The sequence below is a fragment of the Polypterus senegalus genome, chromosome 14, assembly GCF_016835505.1.
Source record: "Polypterus senegalus isolate Bchr_013 chromosome 14, ASM1683550v1, whole genome shotgun sequence".
Lineage (NCBI taxonomy): Eukaryota > Metazoa > Chordata > Cladistia > Polypteriformes > Polypteridae > Polypterus > Polypterus senegalus.
The window spans coordinates 50,340,684-50,360,930 of NC_053167.1; the positions used below are offsets into that span (position 1 = coordinate 50,340,684).

General features: G+C 34.1%; 1 protein-coding gene across 8 annotated transcripts in view; it reads right to left on the reverse strand.

The window, feature by feature from the left end:
- The window catches only part of LOC120515199 (tumor protein D54-like), an 83,532-nt gene continuing 63,285 nt past the window's right edge, over positions 1-20,247 (reverse strand). For 4 of the 8 annotated variants that reach the window (XM_039735954.1, XM_039735952.1, XM_039735951.1 and 1 more), the window contains 5 exons: positions 19,306-19,407; positions 10,839-10,865; positions 8,433-8,474; positions 8,133-8,181; positions 1-1,399 (listed from right to left, as the gene is read on the reverse strand). In XM_039735954.1, coding sequence (XP_039591888.1) covers positions 1,313-1,399; positions 8,133-8,181; positions 8,433-8,474; positions 10,839-10,865; positions 19,306-19,407 — 307 coding nt within the window. In that variant the 3' untranslated portion in view covers positions 1-1,312. The remainder of the gene's footprint in view (positions 1,400-8,132; positions 8,182-8,432; positions 8,475-10,838; positions 10,866-19,305; positions 19,408-20,247) is intronic. The other 4 variants (XM_039735955.1, XM_039735956.1, XM_039735953.1 and 1 more) reach the window with 2 other exon arrangements.

The following is a 20,247-nucleotide window of genomic DNA, read 5'->3' on the forward strand; positions in this document are numbered from 1 at the left end:
GACTTTTAAAGGAATGCTTTATTGATAATTTTTCATCATAAACATTCTAAAGAAAATGCAACTTCCAATGTGCCACTTGTATGTATCACAGACAATGATCCCTTTTTATCTAGCTACACCAACTATCTTCCCATCTCTTGTGCCTCGGTATATTTATATTATAGTTATGTTTTCTAGGTTTATTACAAAGGTATACCCATAAGCACCCCAGTCTGCTTTAGTCTTAAGTTTATAATTTGCAGCTATAAAAGCAGAAATATGACCTTATAGTTCTTCAGTACTAATTTATAATCTCTGCAGTTACACCTCACAGTCAAATAGTCTAATATGTGTATACATTTTAAAATATTTAAAAAGTTATTTTTTTTAAATATAAGGATTAACGCAGTTAAATTTTCTCATTTACGTTGAAAAGCAAAAGAAAAAAAAACCCTGGAGAGAAAAAAGAAAAAAAAAAAAGCTAAAGTACTATGTAAATTAATACCTTGATGAAAAAGTAGGATTTCCCTTTCCTGCAACCCAAATAATTACCAAAACATATTTCAGCCCTGTGAATATGTTAACATTATACAAGTTCCATTAAACTTGAATATTTTGAGTAATCAAGGTCCAGATTATATAGTTGGTTAACTAAATACACATTGCAAAAAGTGATATTCATCAGGTTTCCTAAATTTTGAAACAAAATGTTCAACACTACTGCATTCTTGTATGCTTTATACAGTAATAATTATATGGCACAAAATCATGCACCAATAACCAATGTTAAAATTTTTGTTTCTCCTTAATTAGATGTTCATTATTTATTTTGGCAGCATTCATTTCTTGAGCAACTTATTTAAAAAAAAAAAAAAATCAGGTTTAGATAAAGTGATAAGGCAGACATTAGACATTTGATTCCACATTCTCATCTTAATACATAAAAGCTTGGCTTCACATTTTTACTACATGTAAAAAAAAAAATTAGAGTTTGTGTATTAATGTGAACATTATTTTAAGGTACAAAATAGTGTAACATCTTTATGCATTTAAGCTCTCACATATAAATGCCATAAGGCAGTGCAATGATAAAATTTATGTAAAAACATTTTGTAATGTGTAAAATTTGTTAGAAAAAAATGGTTATCAAAGATTTTATAACTCTAGTGAAAGCTTTTGTACTGTCCTGACTAATATCTGCACTGTAAAATTAAACTTATGCACATGCTGTACTTTTGTGGATATGGTGCAGTTTACATGTTAAGTGCAAGGGCTTCTGTGATAACGGAGTTTTACAGATATTTGGCTGGGGCAGGAGAGAAGAATAAGTGGTTTAGAAAGGAGCCTTGTCTTGCATTGGTTTTTCTTCAGTTGGAGAATGCACCTCTTCACCATTTTCTTTGCCACCAATAACTTTAGACTGCAAAATAAAATGAAACAGTCAGGAATAGGCTAATTCCAATAAACACTAGAACACTTGAGTCAAGCAAGAATAAAGGTCTCAATTCTTTGACACCACACTGGATTGTCTCTCAATCAGTAGAAGAATCTGTGTCCAAAGAAACATTGTTACAGTGGTGAAAAAGAAAAAAAAAACACTCATCTTTCTTATTAAACATTACCAACAAAACAATGGAAATTTTAAAATGAAGAATTTATAAAACTTACTATTAAAAAATAAAAAAATAAAACATACACACAGTACCACAGGAAGTAAAACAGACATTTGACAAACCTAACTGAATGGAAAAATAATGTACCTTTCTAGAGGTGTGTGATTTCAAGTGATACCAGGACAACCCTTTGACTTTTGTAACCAGATATCTCTATTTATTGTGTTTACTAAAGTACATGCAAGCATAAATGGGAACAATAATTTTCATGCATACTGAGACTTAATTTTTCTAACACCAACACTGTTTCTTCTACAATTCTCAATAAACTCCTAGTCTTGAAAATTTAAGGAAATATGACGTAGAGCTCATTTAAATCACCTGTTTTTCAAAGACAGGATTCTGATAACTAAATGATACTATAACCTGGACAAAACAAGCTATAAACATATGCATTATAAAGATTTGGACTCAGTTTTCCAGTATACATACACCATATTAAATAATTTAACACTATCTGAAATACAAGCACAGCTGAAAGTCTACAAAATATATTATAGAATGTGATTCCTGCAATCAAACTCTGGAGAAACAAAATAAAACAGTTATGGATACCCTTACATATTTAGAATTAGCCAACATACTGCCAGGAACCTTATCTCATGATTCTTTACCTAAATATTGTACATAATTTTAATAAACGTCCCAAGACTTGTGGCAACCAGGCAATATACCAATAATAACCATAGTGATACTACCCACCTAACAAGGGTAAATAACTGATTTTTCTCATTGACAGAACTACAGATAAAAAAAATTCACAACTAAAAATTAACTGCAAGCACAATAATGAATAATATAAGAGGAAAAAACTAAACCTGAACGTTAAATTCTATCTAAAGCCAAAAATACACTTATAATGATTTTTGTTTTTATATACATGATTGATAATGATTTAAATGAACACAGTTTTTGAATTTGGATTTTATGAGAGAAGAAAAAAAAGAAAGTGTAGTCTGAAATTAAATCCACTCATGCAGGATTACAGTATCTGAAAACCATTTAAAAAAGCCTTTAGCACTCTAAAAACAGACCAATATCTTAACATACCATTACATGAACAGCTTAAACTCACTACTGTAGTCTTAAACGTAGAGTAACTTGTTTACTTTGTAAGAGAATAATATGATTTTAGGCATGTTTGCAGACAAGTATAAAAAAACTTAACTAACCTTACTAGTCTTTTCTCTCTTTCAAATAAATAGCTTATATAAGGCATTTTCAAGTTCAACCTATTATTACTTAAAATCTAATTTTAAAAAACATATGGAGATGCAAAATGCTAAAATGAAACATACAACAGGAAAAAGACATAAAAGCAGGCATAAAGATTACTGTACATTACCACCTAATTCCTACAGAATATGAATGCTGGGTCTAAAGTTTTATAGATGCAGTTCTCTAACTTGGTAGAGATTTACCCCTAAAGAAGGCAGAGACAGAGAGCCACTGTTACCTCTGCCCTCCTACTACCACTTTTCAGGCCACCAAATTACTTACGAAACAGGTAAAAAGTAAAAGGAAGTAAAGGAAAGTATTCACAGCGCATCACTTTTTCCACATTTTGTTATGTTACAGCCTTATTCCAAAATGGATTAAATTAATTTTATTCCTCAGAATTCTACACAGAACACCCCATAATTACAACTTGAAAAAAGTTTACTTGAGGTTTTTGCAAATTTATTAAAAATAAAAAAACTGAGAAAGCACATGTACATAAGTATTCACAGCCTTTGCCATGAAGCTCAAAATTGAGCTCAGGTGCATCCTGATTCCCCTGATCATCCTTGAGATGTTTCTGCAGCTTAATTGGAGTCCACGTGTGGTAAATTCAGTTGATTGGACATGATTTGGAAAGGCACACACCTGTCTATACAAGGTCCCACAGTTGACAGTTCATGTCAGAGCACAAACCAAGCATGAAGTCAAAGGAATTGTCTGTAGACCTCCGAGACAGGATTGTCTCAAAGCACAAATCTGGGGAAAGTTACAGAAAAAATTCTGCTGCTTTGAAGGTCCCAATGAGCACAGTGGCCTCCATCATCCATAAGTAGAAGAAGTTCAAAACCACCTGGACTCTTCCTAGAGCTGGCCGGCCATCTAAACTGAACAATCGGGGGAGAAGGGTCTTAGTCAGGGAGGTGACCAAGAACCCGATGGTCACACTGTCAGAGCACCAGAGGTCTTCTGTGGAGAAAGGAGAAATTTCCAGAAGGACAACCACCTCTGCAGCAATCCACCAATCAGGCCTGTATGGTAGAGTGGCCAGACGGAAGCCACTCCTTAGTAAAAGGCACATGGCAGCCCGCCTGGAGTATTCCAAAAGGCACCTGAAGGACTCTCAGACCATGAGAAACACAATTCTCTGGTCTGATGAGACAAAGATTGAACTCTTTGGCGTGAATGCCAGGCGTCACACGTTTGGAGGAAACCAGGCACCATCCCTACAGTGAAGCATGGTGGTGGCAGCATCATGCTGCGGGGATGTTTTTCAGCAGCAGGAACTGGGAGACCAGTCAAGATAAAGGGAAAGATGACTGCAGCAATGTACAGAGACATCCTGGATGAAAACCTGCTCTTGACCTCAGACTGGGCCGACAGTTCATCTTTCAGCAGGACAATGACCCTAAGCACACAGCCAAGAAATCAAAAGGAGTGGCTTCAGGACAACTCTGTGAATGTCCTTGAGTGGCTCAGCCAGAGCCCAGACTTGAATCCGATTGAACATCTCTGGAGAGATCTTAAAATGGCTGTGCACCGATGCTTCCCATCCAACCTGATGGAGCTTGAGAGGTGCTGCAAAGAGGAATGGGGGAAACTGGCCAAGCATAGATGTGCCAAGCTTGTGGCATCATATTCAAAAATGCCAAAGGTGCATCGGCAAAGTTTTGAGCAAAGGCTGTGAATACTTATGTACATGTGATTTCTCAGTTTTTTTATTTTTAATAAATTTGCAAAAACCCCAAGTAAACTTTTTCACGTTGTCATTATGGGGTGTTGTGTGTAGAATTCTGAGGAAAAAAATAAATTTAATCCATTTTGGAATAAGGCTGTAATATAACAAAATGTGGAAAAAGTGATGCGCTGTGAATACTTTCCGGATGCACTGTACAACAATATATAAATTCTGGGATAAAATGGATACAAAACCTTTCATGCATCATATCATACCTTAGCTATTTTCCAAATCAAATAAAAGGAAAATAACTATATATTATTACTCAGTAGATTTAAAAAGAATTTACTGAAGCAATGAAAATCTGGGTAATTGATTTTGGTTTCATGTGTTTTTGACTGACCATTTTAATTGTTTTAAACAGCTTAGAAGTATATTTAAGTGATTCTGCTTTTGGGGACTAATAACATTTGTTGTCTTACATCTTGGAGTAATAAAAGAAATAATACATTTATAGTATTTCTATTTTCCTAAAATTAATATTCATAGTGAATAGTACAGTATATTACTATATACTACACTCAGACACCAAGCAGTGTTAAGTGAACAATTTTGCTTTTGTGGGTTGTACTTAATGTGTCATCATTAGTCCAGCTTCTCGGAAACAACTGATATTGGAAACAATAGAGGTCATTCTTTAGCACTAGAATTACCACAGCCAACGAAAAAACTCGTAATTCCGGACCACCTTAAATCCCTTCGCACCTCTCAGTCAGCCTCTTTTGTCTTCTAATTGTGTCGATAAGCCCAAGCAGCCTTATACCATCCCGCATCGCCTCAGAACAACCAAGAAGTTCTCCCAGTTCCTGCCTTGATTATCTGGGAATGAGCTACTCAGAATTGTAAGGGGAAATAACTTGATGTGCTTTTTGTGTCTAAACAATCTATGTAAACAAATCGTTAAAACAGAAACGTTATTAATGTTTTAGTTATAAATGACAAAATGTACACATGAACTATATAATATGTAAATGTTCATGGCCAAATATGAAATAAACACTTCCATAAAAAGGACAACTACAATATTACAGCTTCCATGGTGCAGCAGTTAGAGCTGTCAACTTATAACCCAAAGGTCGCGAGTTTGAAACCAGCTCCCCTGCAAATTTACTGTTTTGAGTAGTGAGCTGCTCTTATTGTTACTATTATACAGTAATCCCTCGCTATATCGCGCTTTGACTTTCGCGGTTTCACTCTATCGTGGATTTTAAATGTAAGCACATCTAAACATATATCACAGATTTTTAAGCTGGTTCGCGCTTTCTGCGGACAATGGGTCTTTTAATTTAGGTTACATGCTTCCTCAGTTTGATTGCCCAGTTGATTTCATACAAGGGACGCTATTGGCGGATGGCTTAGAAGCTACCCAATCAGAGCATGTATTGCATATTAATTAAAACTCCTCAATGCTATAAGATATGCTTCCAGCGCTGTGCTTGTTTGCTATCTTTCTCACTCTCTCTGCCTGACGGAGGGGGTGTGAGCAGAGGGGCTGATTGCACAGAGGACACGGACGCTCCTCTACAAAATGCCACTTTATCGCGGTGCTTCTGTATACTTAAAAGCATGTATTGATTTTTTGATTGTTTGCTTTTCTTTGCGAGCGCTCTCTCTGACATTCTCTGCTCCTGACGCGCTCCTTTATGACGGTGCTCCTTTGAAGATAAGATATGTTTGCTTTCTTTTAATTGTGAGAAAGAACTGTCATCTCTGTCTTGTCATGGAGCACAGTTTAAACGTTTGACTAAAGGGTGTTATTTCATGTCTAGAGGGCTCTAATAATATTAACAGGGTGGGAGAGTTTATAAGGGCTTAAAATATATAAAAATAACCACACAAACATATGGTTTCTACTTCGCGGATTTTCACCTATCGGGGGGTCTGGAACGCACCCCCCGCGATCGAGGAGGGATTACTGTACAATAAAAACATACATTTCATTTGTGTCTGTAACAGCCAGTGTAAATTTATAGGAATTGTAAAAGTTAGCATTTTATTCACTCTTTTTTTCTCAGTCACAATCACCATATAATGTCCAATGTCCCCACGCCCCCACCCCAGATCTGACACGGTTACTTTTTATCTAAAACTGGGCATAACTGTAGATGTGAGTGGTGTTTTGAGACAATGGAACTGGAAATTCTCTGATCTGGAGGGGTAAAAGCTGACACACAAATGCTGGTGAATCTGCCTTCTTCGTATCTCACCATCACTTGAAATTTTTTTTTTTATTCAGTTTTATTGAGTGTTTCTCACGCTAAAATAGTATGCACCTTATGGCCCATGATGTGAAATAACTCATTTTATGTATAGTACATGTAAATGTATAGTACATTTCGGAAAACACTGTGGCACTAATGCAACATTATTCATATTAATTCGCCTGCCTTCTTGCGCTTCCAATTTTTAAAATCCTTTTTTTTTTTTCGATCTTGCTAGTGTCCACATTTTGGTGCACAGTACTGTTTCTTTTGTATTCTAAGACATGCAGAGGACAGCACAGTACAGAGAGGTCAGTTCCGCGCTATATGCAATTATCAGATTCAAATGTTAACAATTCACACACACACGCAAGGACCGTCCTTTCTACGTTTAGGACATGTGTACCTGTTGCAATGTAAACACTACTCTCTGTGCTGTGGTTACTATTACACTGAAGAGGCGCCTGACACTGACTGAGTTGCTTTACTGTGGGAAGCGACAGTCTTGGAACAGAAGCTTGTCGATGTTGCATCCTCTTTTGCTTTATCCATCACCTTTTCTTGTAAGAAGCGACGACGAAGCTCCTCTGCAAGTTGAGCAAAGAACATTCTTCTTTTCTCAGTGCTTACCGTGCATGCCTCATTGGCTCTGGTAATTCTAGTGTTAATGGATTATCACGTTTGACATCTTGTTCAATACAAGATCTCTAATAAACTGCTCAAAAACCTATTCACTTTCACAAACCAAACTAAGTTTGTTATTATTACTAAAAAAAAATCATTCACAATTGTAAAAAACTTTTTACAGCATTACTTCCAAGCAGTGAAGAAAACAGTTTAACTGTGTGTGATGCAGTATGTGTGAATATAGCAAGGTAGAAATTTGTATCTTGTAACAGCTAATCTAAACCCTGATCGCACACAATGTCTAAAATAATTTCTTTTATAAAAAGATTTCAGCGAATAATTTCATGACAAGGTTTTGAGCAATCTTTATTATTGTCTGGAAAGAATACTGAAAAACACATTTTTTTCTCCCCACATTATTGATGACCAATTAGGTAAGTACCTTGTAACTCAATGTCTCAGTTTTTTTCTGCTTCCTAGGGAAAACAAACTCATGTTGGTCATTTTACCTCCTTAGTGTCATAAGCATGTAAATTATATGGGCACAACTTTAAATGACCTTTTATATGATAACCCTATCTGTAGCATTAACACAGCATCCTGGACTTTACAGTAAACAAAAATATGAATCTTAAAGTTGATTACATTTCCAAAACAATAGTACTAAAAAAATTGTGTACCTTATGCTTAACTTACCTTTATACTTCCAACTCTGTCTTCAAAGGACTTAAACGTTGCAGAGTTTCTAAAGATAAACAAAATATTTTATTTATCCAAGCTATTATGATACAGAAAAATCACATTTATGTACATTAACATGATCCCACTATAGACATTATATAAATATTTAGCAAGTAGTAAACTACAACAGCCTTACTTCTTGCTTAAAAATTAAAACCACCATTTACATCAATGTACCTATTTTTAAAATACTGTATCTACTCAGCACAGCATTCAGACGAGCAATCAAAATTGAAATAGTTGTTTAATGTTTACCTCATAGCAGGCATACTTATTGAATGGCGAATGGAGTAACTGCTACTTGGAATGCATTAAAGAGAGACAGAATCAAGTGTTATCAACATGTAGGAAATTAGGCAAAAGTTAACAGAAGTAATACACACATTTAGCAGGCTTAAAGTGTCCACCTTAAGTATTAAGTAAATGTATCCCATTTAATATTTTGACTCTACTCAAGTATTGCAGATTTAAGGGGCATATGAGGCAAATTACAGAATATCAGTTTATGTAAGTGGGAATTTTTTGAGCATATATGGCTTTATTTAAGAAAAGTAACATTTTTGTACATTTCAGAAGCAATATAAAACTTGACATTTGTACACAATAACTGTATGAAGACTGAATCAACAAAATATTTTCTCTCTTTTTTTGAGACGGTTTCCAAGCACTTGCTACAACCACTTTCATTACCCGACCGCTTTGAGAGAAGCGTGGTGGTAAAATTGGATGGATTTTTACTTCAGTTTCCACTTACAGTGACAAGAATGCTAAATAGAACTTTGGTTAGGAAACTGAAAAGACTGGTTTAAATTTTCCTTCTCCCACCTTCGTATTCTGTGATGAACTGCTTGTGGCATCAGCAGTGTGTTTAGGCTTATGGCTTTACTGCACGATAAAGTGCTGGCCAATGAGCCTAAAGACATTTTCTTGGACAAAGGTAGTCCAAGATGTTTCTGTACACTTCCAAAGTAAATCTGATACTACAGTCATTGGTATATGACTTAAAAGTAAAAAAAAAAAAAGTTTCAGAACTAAATATGCATACACAGTTCACAACACTGTTAACAAATGTGCCATTTTTATCTTCCGATAATGTCTTGGTCACATGTGTAAAAACAATTTCCAGGACTCTGCTACTTCATCTTTCGCCTTTTGAGCAAATTCCATTTGGACTTTTACCAGCTCTCATGATTTTTTTTTTTTTTTAAATGTTATTGATTTGAAGGATTGTGTTACAATGATCAAATTACAAACCAACAAGATATGACATACAGCATCTTACACAAATCAGATCAAATATACATTTCAATAATCTTCCAGAGCAGTGTTTTCAAAACTTTGTGGTGTCAAAACCTTTTTTTTTTCCTTTTCTTTGCTAGTGAGTTTGCAGTCAGTGGGGATGCCTCTAATTGAATTTAGAGCAATCATCTGCATGGAATGGCCCCCACCTTGGTAAATTGAGAATTACAGTCAAAGTGGAGCAGGTTAGAGTCAGGACCCACATGCTCAGCATAGTGTTAGATGAGTCAAGCAAGATCATCATTGATTTCCCTCATTGGTGAACTGAGCTGGATTGTTAGAATGGGGGTATGTGAGGTTGTCCAGGCCGTGATCCACATGCGATTCTGCTGCTGTGAGTCGAGTGTAATCACCAAAAAGCTGGATGGGGTTTAGTTTGACATCAACTATCATCCACCTGCAATGCGTATGCTGTGAACTGAGGGTGATCATCTCAGCTGCATTTGGCATTGAGGGTTTGGGGCAGGGCTTTGTCTGGGGTCCGTTATGGCCACCCGTAACGGTGCCACAGCCAACAGGTTGGTAAATAATTTTCTTGAGTGTACAAAAATAACAGGATTTAATATAAAGTTATTGGACAAATGGTTACTAATGCTTCAGCATTCTTAAATAATTCAAAACAACATTAAATTAATGTGTTGTCCGCTAGATTTCGAAGAAATTTTGAACTTCTTGTAAGTGGATTTGTTTTCCTTTCTAATTTTAAGTAAAACAAGCAGTTCTTCCGGTTGAGCAGGTTAGAGTTGCGAGCTAAGCTAAGAAAGGGCAAAATATAAATATATCAAGATATGGTGCAATCATTGCTCTTGTACTAGTTAAGGAAACACTTAACAACAAGTAAATAAACTGCTGCTATTTGAGTATAATATATGATAATGGGAGATGAAATGCAAATAAGTGTAATGCTCTAAAACATTAAAGCATATAACACAGAAATAAATGATATTCTGTACTTTTCTCATATACAGTATACTCATCTTGGAACACCACAGCTTGAGCAAACAATGTAAAAATCAATTTTGACATCATTGTCCCAATACTTATGGCAGACACTGTGGTTACAAATTAATGCAGCAAGGAAAAGGTTCTAGTGAAGCTTCCAGTTGTTTAATGATAAAGTGCTGTAACCATTTCTTTCCAGGCAATCAGCTCCTTTGCTCACAATCTAATAACTTATGGCCAGGCTAGTTAACCTGCTTACCATCTTGTAATAACAAATAAACTAGTATAAACATACACTTCCACAGAAATGCACACACAGTTCCACAGAAATGTACAATTAAACATGAAAAGTAAAATATTTAATTATAATATCTTATTAAAAGAAGAAACATTTCATTCTACTATGGTCACTCATCTTACCCAAATGAATGTGAGAAAGGGAGTGCTCTGAAGAGGTCAAGGGCAGCAAGAACAGAAGAAGAAAAGCAGTGATAAAGAAATCAATTTTTGATGCAAATGCTTTTATCATGCTATGTCATACACAAGCAATATAAGCTTACCAATTATTAATAAAACTCTGCAAACAAATGCACATGACCTTACAATAACATGCATTCTAATACCCACAAACATGTTAAAAAAATACATTGTTAAATATACCCTATACAGTATTTAAGAAAAAAGTTTTTTAAATTCTATTTAGGTCAACAATAAGCACATTGATAAAAGCTATGATATCCGACACTTAAAGTAGGGAGCTCTATAACCAGCATTTTGGTAGATGGCATGTTAAGTAAGAATACTGTGATAAAAACTTGCCTATCTTTCACTCTTACTACAGGATAATTCCACTGTTGGTAGTTCAAGTGGTTATGCCTCTAAACATTCATTGCTTGATTAGTATGTCTCTCTACACTCTTTATCAAACAATTGTATTAGTTTTTATAAATTACTGCAATAACTAATGTTTGCTCTTATTAGGCTGTTTTCTGAACTACATGCTGCTTGTTTATAATAACCTTTAACACTTGTGAATTTAACATACTATTCCTGAGGACACCAGAAATTCAGGTTTTAACTGTAACTACACGCATTTTTGTTTGCCAAATAAAACTGCACATTAAAAATCAAATATCAATACAGTTTATATTGTGCAATGTTATACATTTTCTTTGAATGGAATACTTTAACCAGAAATAACCATTTTATTTTACATTTTACTTACTTTGAGTTGCCTGTAGTGATTTCTTAGAAAAAAATTTTAAAGCATGAATGGAGGTAAAATTCCTGATTGGCAGGCCTTTAATTCAAAAGTCTGTACACTCCACTATTGTGCAGAAGAGAAAATTACAGAAATATTTAGTGGTATAAGTAATATTTTAGCCAACATACATCTTTTTGGGACATTATGAGCATGTGACTGGATACATAATATATGGGCCATGAGACATCAGTAATTTGAGATGTTTTCATGTATGTTTTGATAATATTTGCTATTATTCAATATGAAAATAAAAACTCAAGATACATTTGGAGATTTGCTTAGCTAGTCTGATAGTTGGAGCACTTTTAAATTCTTTAGTCAATTCAAAGATTTTGCTGTCACTTTTTTGTTTTTACATATTGTTTGTAAACAATGAGCTATATTCAATTGACAAAACAGTGATAATGGAACTTAATTACATGTATTAGTAGTGTATATCATTGTACATAAAATGTTCAATACTATTTTACTATCAGACTATGCATACATTTTCATACTTGTTTTAACTCTTACTTAACCAGCATTGTTAGTATTGATGGCCAAGAAAAAGTTTTAATGTTTCTTTTAGCAATGGAGATAACAAAACTCAGTGGGGGCTCATATTGAATAACTGAATAAATAAATGCAAATTTAACATATAGTACTCTTCTTATATGTAATACTTAGTCACCAAACTCTGCCTATGTCTAAACCTGCCTGATTTTGTGTCCTACAGTCCTAAAGTATACTTGCTTCAGCACACACAACCTCATGTGTTTCACCATTTTCCCCATCAGGTTGTCCAACAAGTAAAAAAATAAATAAAAAACATTGCATATATATATATATATATATATATATATATATATATATATATATATATATATATATATATATATACACACACACACACATACATTTTTTTTTTTTTCTCCAGCTTTTGGAGGTTTTTTTTTGTTTTTCTGTCCACCCTGGCCATCGGACCTTACTTATTCTATGTTAATTAATGTTGACTTATTTTTTTTATTGTGTCTTCTATTTTTCTATTCATTTTGTAAAGCACTTTGAGCTACATTTTTTGTATGAATATGTGCTATATAAATACATGTAGATTGATTGATTGATACATATTATATATACACAGTATTATATTATATATTTTTATATATATATATATATATATATATATATATATATATATATATATACACACACACACACACATATATATATATAAATACTTATACACACATACATAAAGTAATCACTCTCAAGATAATTCTGACACAGTAAACTAATTTGTATATTAATTCGCACAGAATGTTTCTCCGTTTGAAGTCAGATGAGACTGCCAAATCACCAATGCTTTTCAACAGGTGATTTTGAAACTTGAAAAAATGTGTAAAGCACACGTATTTGAGATGCAGTGCTGAGAGAAAAGCTTCATACTCTGTCAAAATCCTCACTTTTTGACACATTATACCCTGGAATTGAAAACATAAATATAACTATTTCCAGATGTATTCAAACATTGTAACCAAGTACATCAAAGTGAAAACAACATTTGAAAAAATCCTTAACAATTATTACATTTAAACTAGCAGAATACCCGCGCTTCGCAGCGGAGAAGTAGTGTGTTAAAGAAGTTATGAAAAAGAAAAGCAAACATTTTAAAAATAACGTAAGATGATTGTTAATGTAATTGTTTTGTCATTGATATGAGTGTTGTTGTCATATCTATATATATATATATATATATATATATATATATATATATATATATATATATATATATATATATATATATATATATATATATATATATAAAAATAGCTGCGATTGGCAGCGGAGAAGTAAAAAGAAAAGGAAACATTTTAATAATAACGTAACATGATTGACAATGTAATTGTTTTGTAATTGTCATGAGTGTTGTTATATATATATATATATATATATATATATATATATATATATATATATATATATATATATATATATATATATATACACATATACACACATACATATATATATATATACATATACATATATATACACATACTGTATATATACACACACACATATATACATACTGTATATACAACATATACATATCTACATATATACTGTATATACACATATATATACAAATCTACATATATATATCTACATATATATATTAGGTGGGACTCGATTAAAAAATTAATCCAATTAATTAGAGGCTGTGTAAGAATTAATCTTGATTAATCGTATGTAATCGCACACGTAAATTTGCCCCAAATCGCAAATGTTTTTTTTTTATTTAAAAACGGTTTTAGTGGGCTTACAGAATCAAATAATAGACATGGACATGAATATTGTAAACTGAAGCTGTTTTAATTTCTGAAAAAAGCTTTTAAACTGCATTTGAATTCAAAACAGAAACAAAAATATCATCCCTGGTTAAAATTGGGCAGACTTAAAAATAAAGTGGTAGTTTAAGTACTTTAAGTACATTTTCAGAATAGTATTGTCTTTAAATAATAATAACCAAAATTTCACCATAAAGTGCAGTTTTTCTTCTTAAAAAAATAAGTCAGAAACATAAAAGGTAATTTGACCAGCTTACTCTTTAAACTCTGAGTAACATTAGCCAAAATTATTTTGTACATTAGGCTAAAACAGTGTGATCATTGAACATTTTGTAATTAGATGTATTTAGAATTACTAACGGTCACGGAAGTCCAATGATCCCCAGTAAGAGCCACAAAGTCCGCTTTCTGTAATGCATCTAATTTTGCTTGCTTTTCAGTGTGCACAAAACCATGCTTTTATCAAGGCTTACTCGGGTAGTCGAAATGATCAGTCGTAGGAACGCTTTATTCCGACTCTAACATTTTTGTAGCTGTGATGTTGCATCAGTGTAATGGATGTACCAGGAAATCATGCATTGACAAAAGTTCCCGTTTGCTTGGAATTGAAAGTGTGATTAAATGCGTTATTTTTTAACGCGTTATGGAGTACATGCATCGAAGCTTCTCAACTGTGCTTGTGCTAAGAAAGGGAAAATTTTAAAAATAACGTAACATGATTCTGCTTAACCTAATATTTTTCATACGTCCCAAACCAAGGAGATGGGAAGGTAAAATGAATCGGTAGCGCAGCACATAGTCAGTACATCCCTCTCGAATCGAACCTCGAATGTCGGCGTTAGAGGCTAAGACTCTACAATTGCGCCACCGCTTGTCTATGCTAAAGTATATATTGTAGATCGGGCTATAGATATACATTTATATATATACCCGTGTATCGCAGTGGAGAAGTAGAAGTTATGAAAAAGAAAAGGGAACATTTTAAAAATAACGTAACATGATTGTCAATATACAGTAATTGTTTTGTGAGTGTTATTGAATGTTGCTGTCATCAAGGATTTGATTATCATTATTTCTTTCAATCAGGCTCGTATTTGTATGATGTGTTCAAGTTACATTCCGTGTTTGTCAATCGTTGTAAAGATAAGAGGTTTCATTCATCGATTAGTTCCTTACTGCATCAATAAACAGCTCGTCTTCCTTTTATCTGTGATGTGACAAACTGCATGCACGGGTTTTTTTTACGCTGTCTTCCTTTAGCGGGACATTGACTTTTTCCACCGTGTGCTTTGTTTCCACAGTAGCTGCATTTATGAATATGCTTATCAGACGCTTCATATTTTTTGCTGCCTTTTCAATTGTGTAATTCGGTTTTGTTCAGCTCTTTGGAACTGTTGCTTTTATCTGTGCACTGCATCAGTTCACGTGAGCCACTCGGTGTACTTGCATCGAAGGTTCCCAGCTGTGCTGGTGCCATCTCGTGCTATGTCCATAGCTTTATTTAATGTTACCTTAGTCCTGGCACTTAAAACTTTCTCTGGCAGTTTCGCTGAGTTTGTGTCAAACACCACCCTGACCATCTCATCTTCCTCTCCATAAGCACAGTCCTTCACCCGTGAATATTTACCCGTGGCAGTTTGCTATTGGATTGCCGCTGACGGATGGCCTTATATGGGCAGGCACTAAATTACAAACGCCAGCGGCAGCCTGTCTATGAACTTAATTTAAAGTGTAGGTTTACATCGTGCTTTGTTTCCGAAGTAGCAGAACTCGCTTCTTATTGTTTCGCTGCCTTCTCAATTATATAATGCATGTTTTCTTCAGCGCTTTTTTGAGGTCTTCCTGGTTTTCTATGTACTGCGTGATTACGTGGGAGGCGTGATGATATCACACGAAACTCCGCCCCCACGGCGTTGAAGCTCATCTCCATTACAGTAAATGGAGAAAACTGCTTCCAGTTATGACCATTACGCGTAGAATTTCGATATAAAACCTGTCCAACTTTTGTAAGGAAGCTGTAAGGAATCAACCTGCCAAATTTCAGCCTTCCACCCACACGGGAAGTTGGAGAATTAGTGATGAGTCAGTGAGTGAGTGAATGAGTGAGTGAGGGCTTTGCCTTTTATTAGTATAGATTAGTGAAATACCTAGTTTGGATAAGTGATCATCCCATATGAGTTACCATTATCATCTTGGATAAGTACCAATATCCTTCCAAATCACATGCCAGGGTAATTTAGTCTTTACCCAACATCAACTGTAGTGGTTCTAATCACTTCAGAATATATGCGGCTGGTTCTTTAAGATTCCAATGCAGTAGCACATAGCAATGCAAATTAATAATCATGGTTGGAAAGGTGCTTTCAAAGGGGATCCAGAATAAAGTTGTACAAAGGCAAAAGTGAGTAGATGGAACCAAATAGATTTCTAATGCTTTAACCATACCTCAGAATACTGTTCAGAGCAGTATTAAGAATTGGAATCAACACCTTGTCTAGGTCACACAGTCCCAACAAAATAGAAACATGAGCCAGGAAGCTATAGATCAAGGAAGTTACCAAGAGGCCAAAGGCTGAGGCTGGTCAATTTGTGAACATGACAAAAATCTTACAAGCTTTACACAAAGCTGGCCGATATGGCAGGGGGGCAAGAAAGAAAAAAAAAAAAACACACACACACACACACGGAAGAATCTAATGCCAAGTAGCAAAAGGTTTTTTGGTCAGATGAGATCAAGACTGAAATTTCTCTACTTGTTTACACCAAGGATTATGATTTCTAAAAAAACTAAATGCTGCACTCCTCCTAAAACACACCATGCCTACTGTGAAGCATGGTGGTAGCAGCATTATTCTGATAAATTTCTCTTCAGTATGCCCTGGGCGATTGGTCAGGATTGATGGGAAAATGGATGTCTCCAATTACACCTAAATTCCAGAAGAAAATATTCAGCTCTCTACCAGGCTACTGAAGATGGGCGGGTGGTTCACATTCTAGCACAACAACAACCCTAAACACACTGCCAAAAAACCAAGCCAATTGCTTAAGGAACTTGGGTGGCCAAGTTAGAGTCCTGTCTTAAATTGGACAGAAAAACTGTGGATGGATGTGAAAAGAACAGTTCATCACTGCTTACTAGTGCTGTGCGGTATATTGTCTATACCAGTATACCAGTATATTTCACTCAATAATAAGGATTTTTTATTTTTACTGGTATTTAATGACAGTTTACAACCTTAATACACTTATGCATGAATCATTATCTCTGTTTTGATTAGTAACAGAACTCCGAGAAATACACACTGATAAAGAACAGAATTTTTAAATTATCGACACTAACCAGATTAATGTAATTTATAAACATTGAAAGAGGCATATTGATGCAAAGGTTGGCAATATAAGCAATCTTTCTGTACAATTCAAGAGCTGCCACACTAGCATATACTGTGAGCGCCTGAAAGTACGACCCACATCTTGATATGCCATTCGTATTAAAATTTTACTGTTTCCCGTTAGAATAGATTTTGCAAAGACAATTTACAAATCTCAGAGCCAAACATTTGAAAAAGTCGTTTTATTTAATAGAGAGAGAAAAACAAAATTCAATCACGTGCAGCTATACGTGGCGTTGTCACGATGACAGTCCAAACACAGAGCTACAATTCAATGTGATACTGACAAAACTTTAATTAAAAAAAGTTTTTACTTAAGTTTTACAGTAAAAGTGTAACTTTAAAAAGTTTTTGCGTGTTAATTTCAAAATCGTATTACAGAACGAAATAGTATTACGCAACGAATATCTCTTAACGTAACATTAAACAATTTACATTCAAATTATTACATTTTAGTATTTTTTTTAAATATAGTTAATTACTTGCTGTAATGTAAAATAGTTAGTAAATTGTGCATCCGCATTCCCATACGCGAGCGGCAGAACTGGGAAGAGGCTAGCGCATAGCGTAGCTCTAGCACGGTACAGGTTGGCAAGTGAGCAAGAAGGGGGCAAAGCCCCCTAGTCTTTCCAAAAAAATCATAGCCTCTGCAAAGCATCAATTTAAATTTCTGCACAGTAAAGTGTCTGTACTCTTACACTTGCATTTTGAATGTTGCATTTGAAAACAACGTTCAAACAAAACTTGTTTTTTCTTTATTTGTACCTATATATGTTTATTACTTTTGCATTTTTACTTTGCTGATTACTATATAGGTATTTACAAGTTTAAAGAGGTAAAAGATAAGAAAAGAAATGCCACAACTCTTACTAGGACCGAGAGCCCTTTTGATACTGGACATGTTTAACACCTAAAGTGTGTTTGTTTTTGTGTGTTCTACAAAGTGCTGTTTCAGGTGTGACATGTGCGGTTTCACTCTCAGCAGTTCCTTGCCTCAATTCTTCCTGATCTGATACAGAAGCATCTTTCTGTACTGCCTCACTCTGTGTTGTTCATTTGTCTCTCTGATGCCTGCATTGACTCGTCATCTGCAATCAACGACAGGAGCTCTTTAAAGGGCTCATGGTCCTATAAATTTAATTTCTAAAATAAAAAGCCTTAAGATAGTTCATGGTCCATAAAACACAAGGATGATCTGATGAGAAAAAAGCAAATCCACAGCTGTGGAAATGTCTGGTACAGCAGAATAATTGCAATTAAGAAGCCAGTGAATTAAGCATGTTTTACTATCAGCAAAAAGTGACTTTAATTAAGACAGCAAAAGAAATGTATTCAATTTGTAACAGGAATTGGTTACTAATTATACAAGTGTCTCTAACAAAAACCTAGAGCCACTCACGCCCTCCAGGATATGAGTTTGACACCTTTATGATACACAAAAATCATCCAGTTTTGTGAAGACACAGCACTTACATTTTTGTCACCTTCAAGATTAAAATTCCATGTATTTCAAGTTTAAAAAGGAGTGGAAAAACACTAATGTACATAACAAGGTGGCTGTATTTTGCTAAGTTGATAATGCTATCCACAGTGTTTTTTTTAAATAAATTAATACTTACACTTAAATTGTTACATTATACATTGAATCACTTATTCATATGGAATTGGTGTAGTTTTTAAAAATCAGCTAACTTCACTGATGGCATAATGGAATTGAGGAGATCTAGGTTATTCATTAAAATGGGTGCAAATAATGTAAAGTAGTGGGCAACTTTTCAATGTTTGAAAAGTGGGCGGCTAAAAGATGAAGAAAATAAAGACTTTAATCTACTTCCTTTACTGTTACAACAGTTTAGTGTTTGGTCATACTGATAACATCTATAAGCCAAGCCCTACTATACCTCATATCTCCAAATTTCCTGCTGATTGCTGAGCCCACAGTGTTGAGTGCAGCAGAAGTCTTCTGACCAGCCTGAGCTAGTGTTTCCTGAGTTTTCTTATATCTGTGTGGACCAAAAAAGGATACATTGCAAAAAGATTTAATAAGTATTCAGTAATTAGTAAAGCTGCTAAAAAACCCATATTATAACAGTGATTGCTCAAAATCAAAAAAAATAATTCAGAATTCCAATTAGTTTAAGATCAACATGATACCTAAAAAAATTGTTAGAAACACTAAAACTGGTAAGGGGAAAAAAAAGACAATCACACACTTCTGAATTTTCTCTGTGTGTTAACTGAGCGGTTAAGCTGTATTGTACTGTAATTTAAATGGCTGCAGCTTAAATTTCCTCAAATTGATTACATCAGGTAACCACCACATCACATTATCAAGAATGTCTTACTTAGCTTTTATGGTTAGTTAGTTAATATTAAATATACTGTAACCTTGATATCCATATACAATGTCAACAAGCTACGATACACCATGTGTGCTCTCTCATTTTATTTCCACAAAACACAGCACATTAGTACAAATGCTGATGATATATTAATTTAAGTAATCACACTTAGAAATCTAAAAATGTTTGAAGAAACCAAAAGTCTTTTGGAGGAGAATATCTATTAAATAATGCACATTACAGTATAAAAAAACTAAGAATCATTTAAACTCATAATATTATATCATTCTAAAATCAAAGCATTATTCAGTCTTCCAAAATCCTGTGAATAAGCTACAAAAAATTTAACTACCAAGTAAAAAAATAAATAAAAACAAACAACAAAGATGCTAGAACCCATTGTGAATAACTTAACACATAATGAAGTAAAATTTTTAAATACTATCTTATCAGAGCAGTACCATTATAAATATTGCAAATAATTGAGAAAAGTGTATAAGA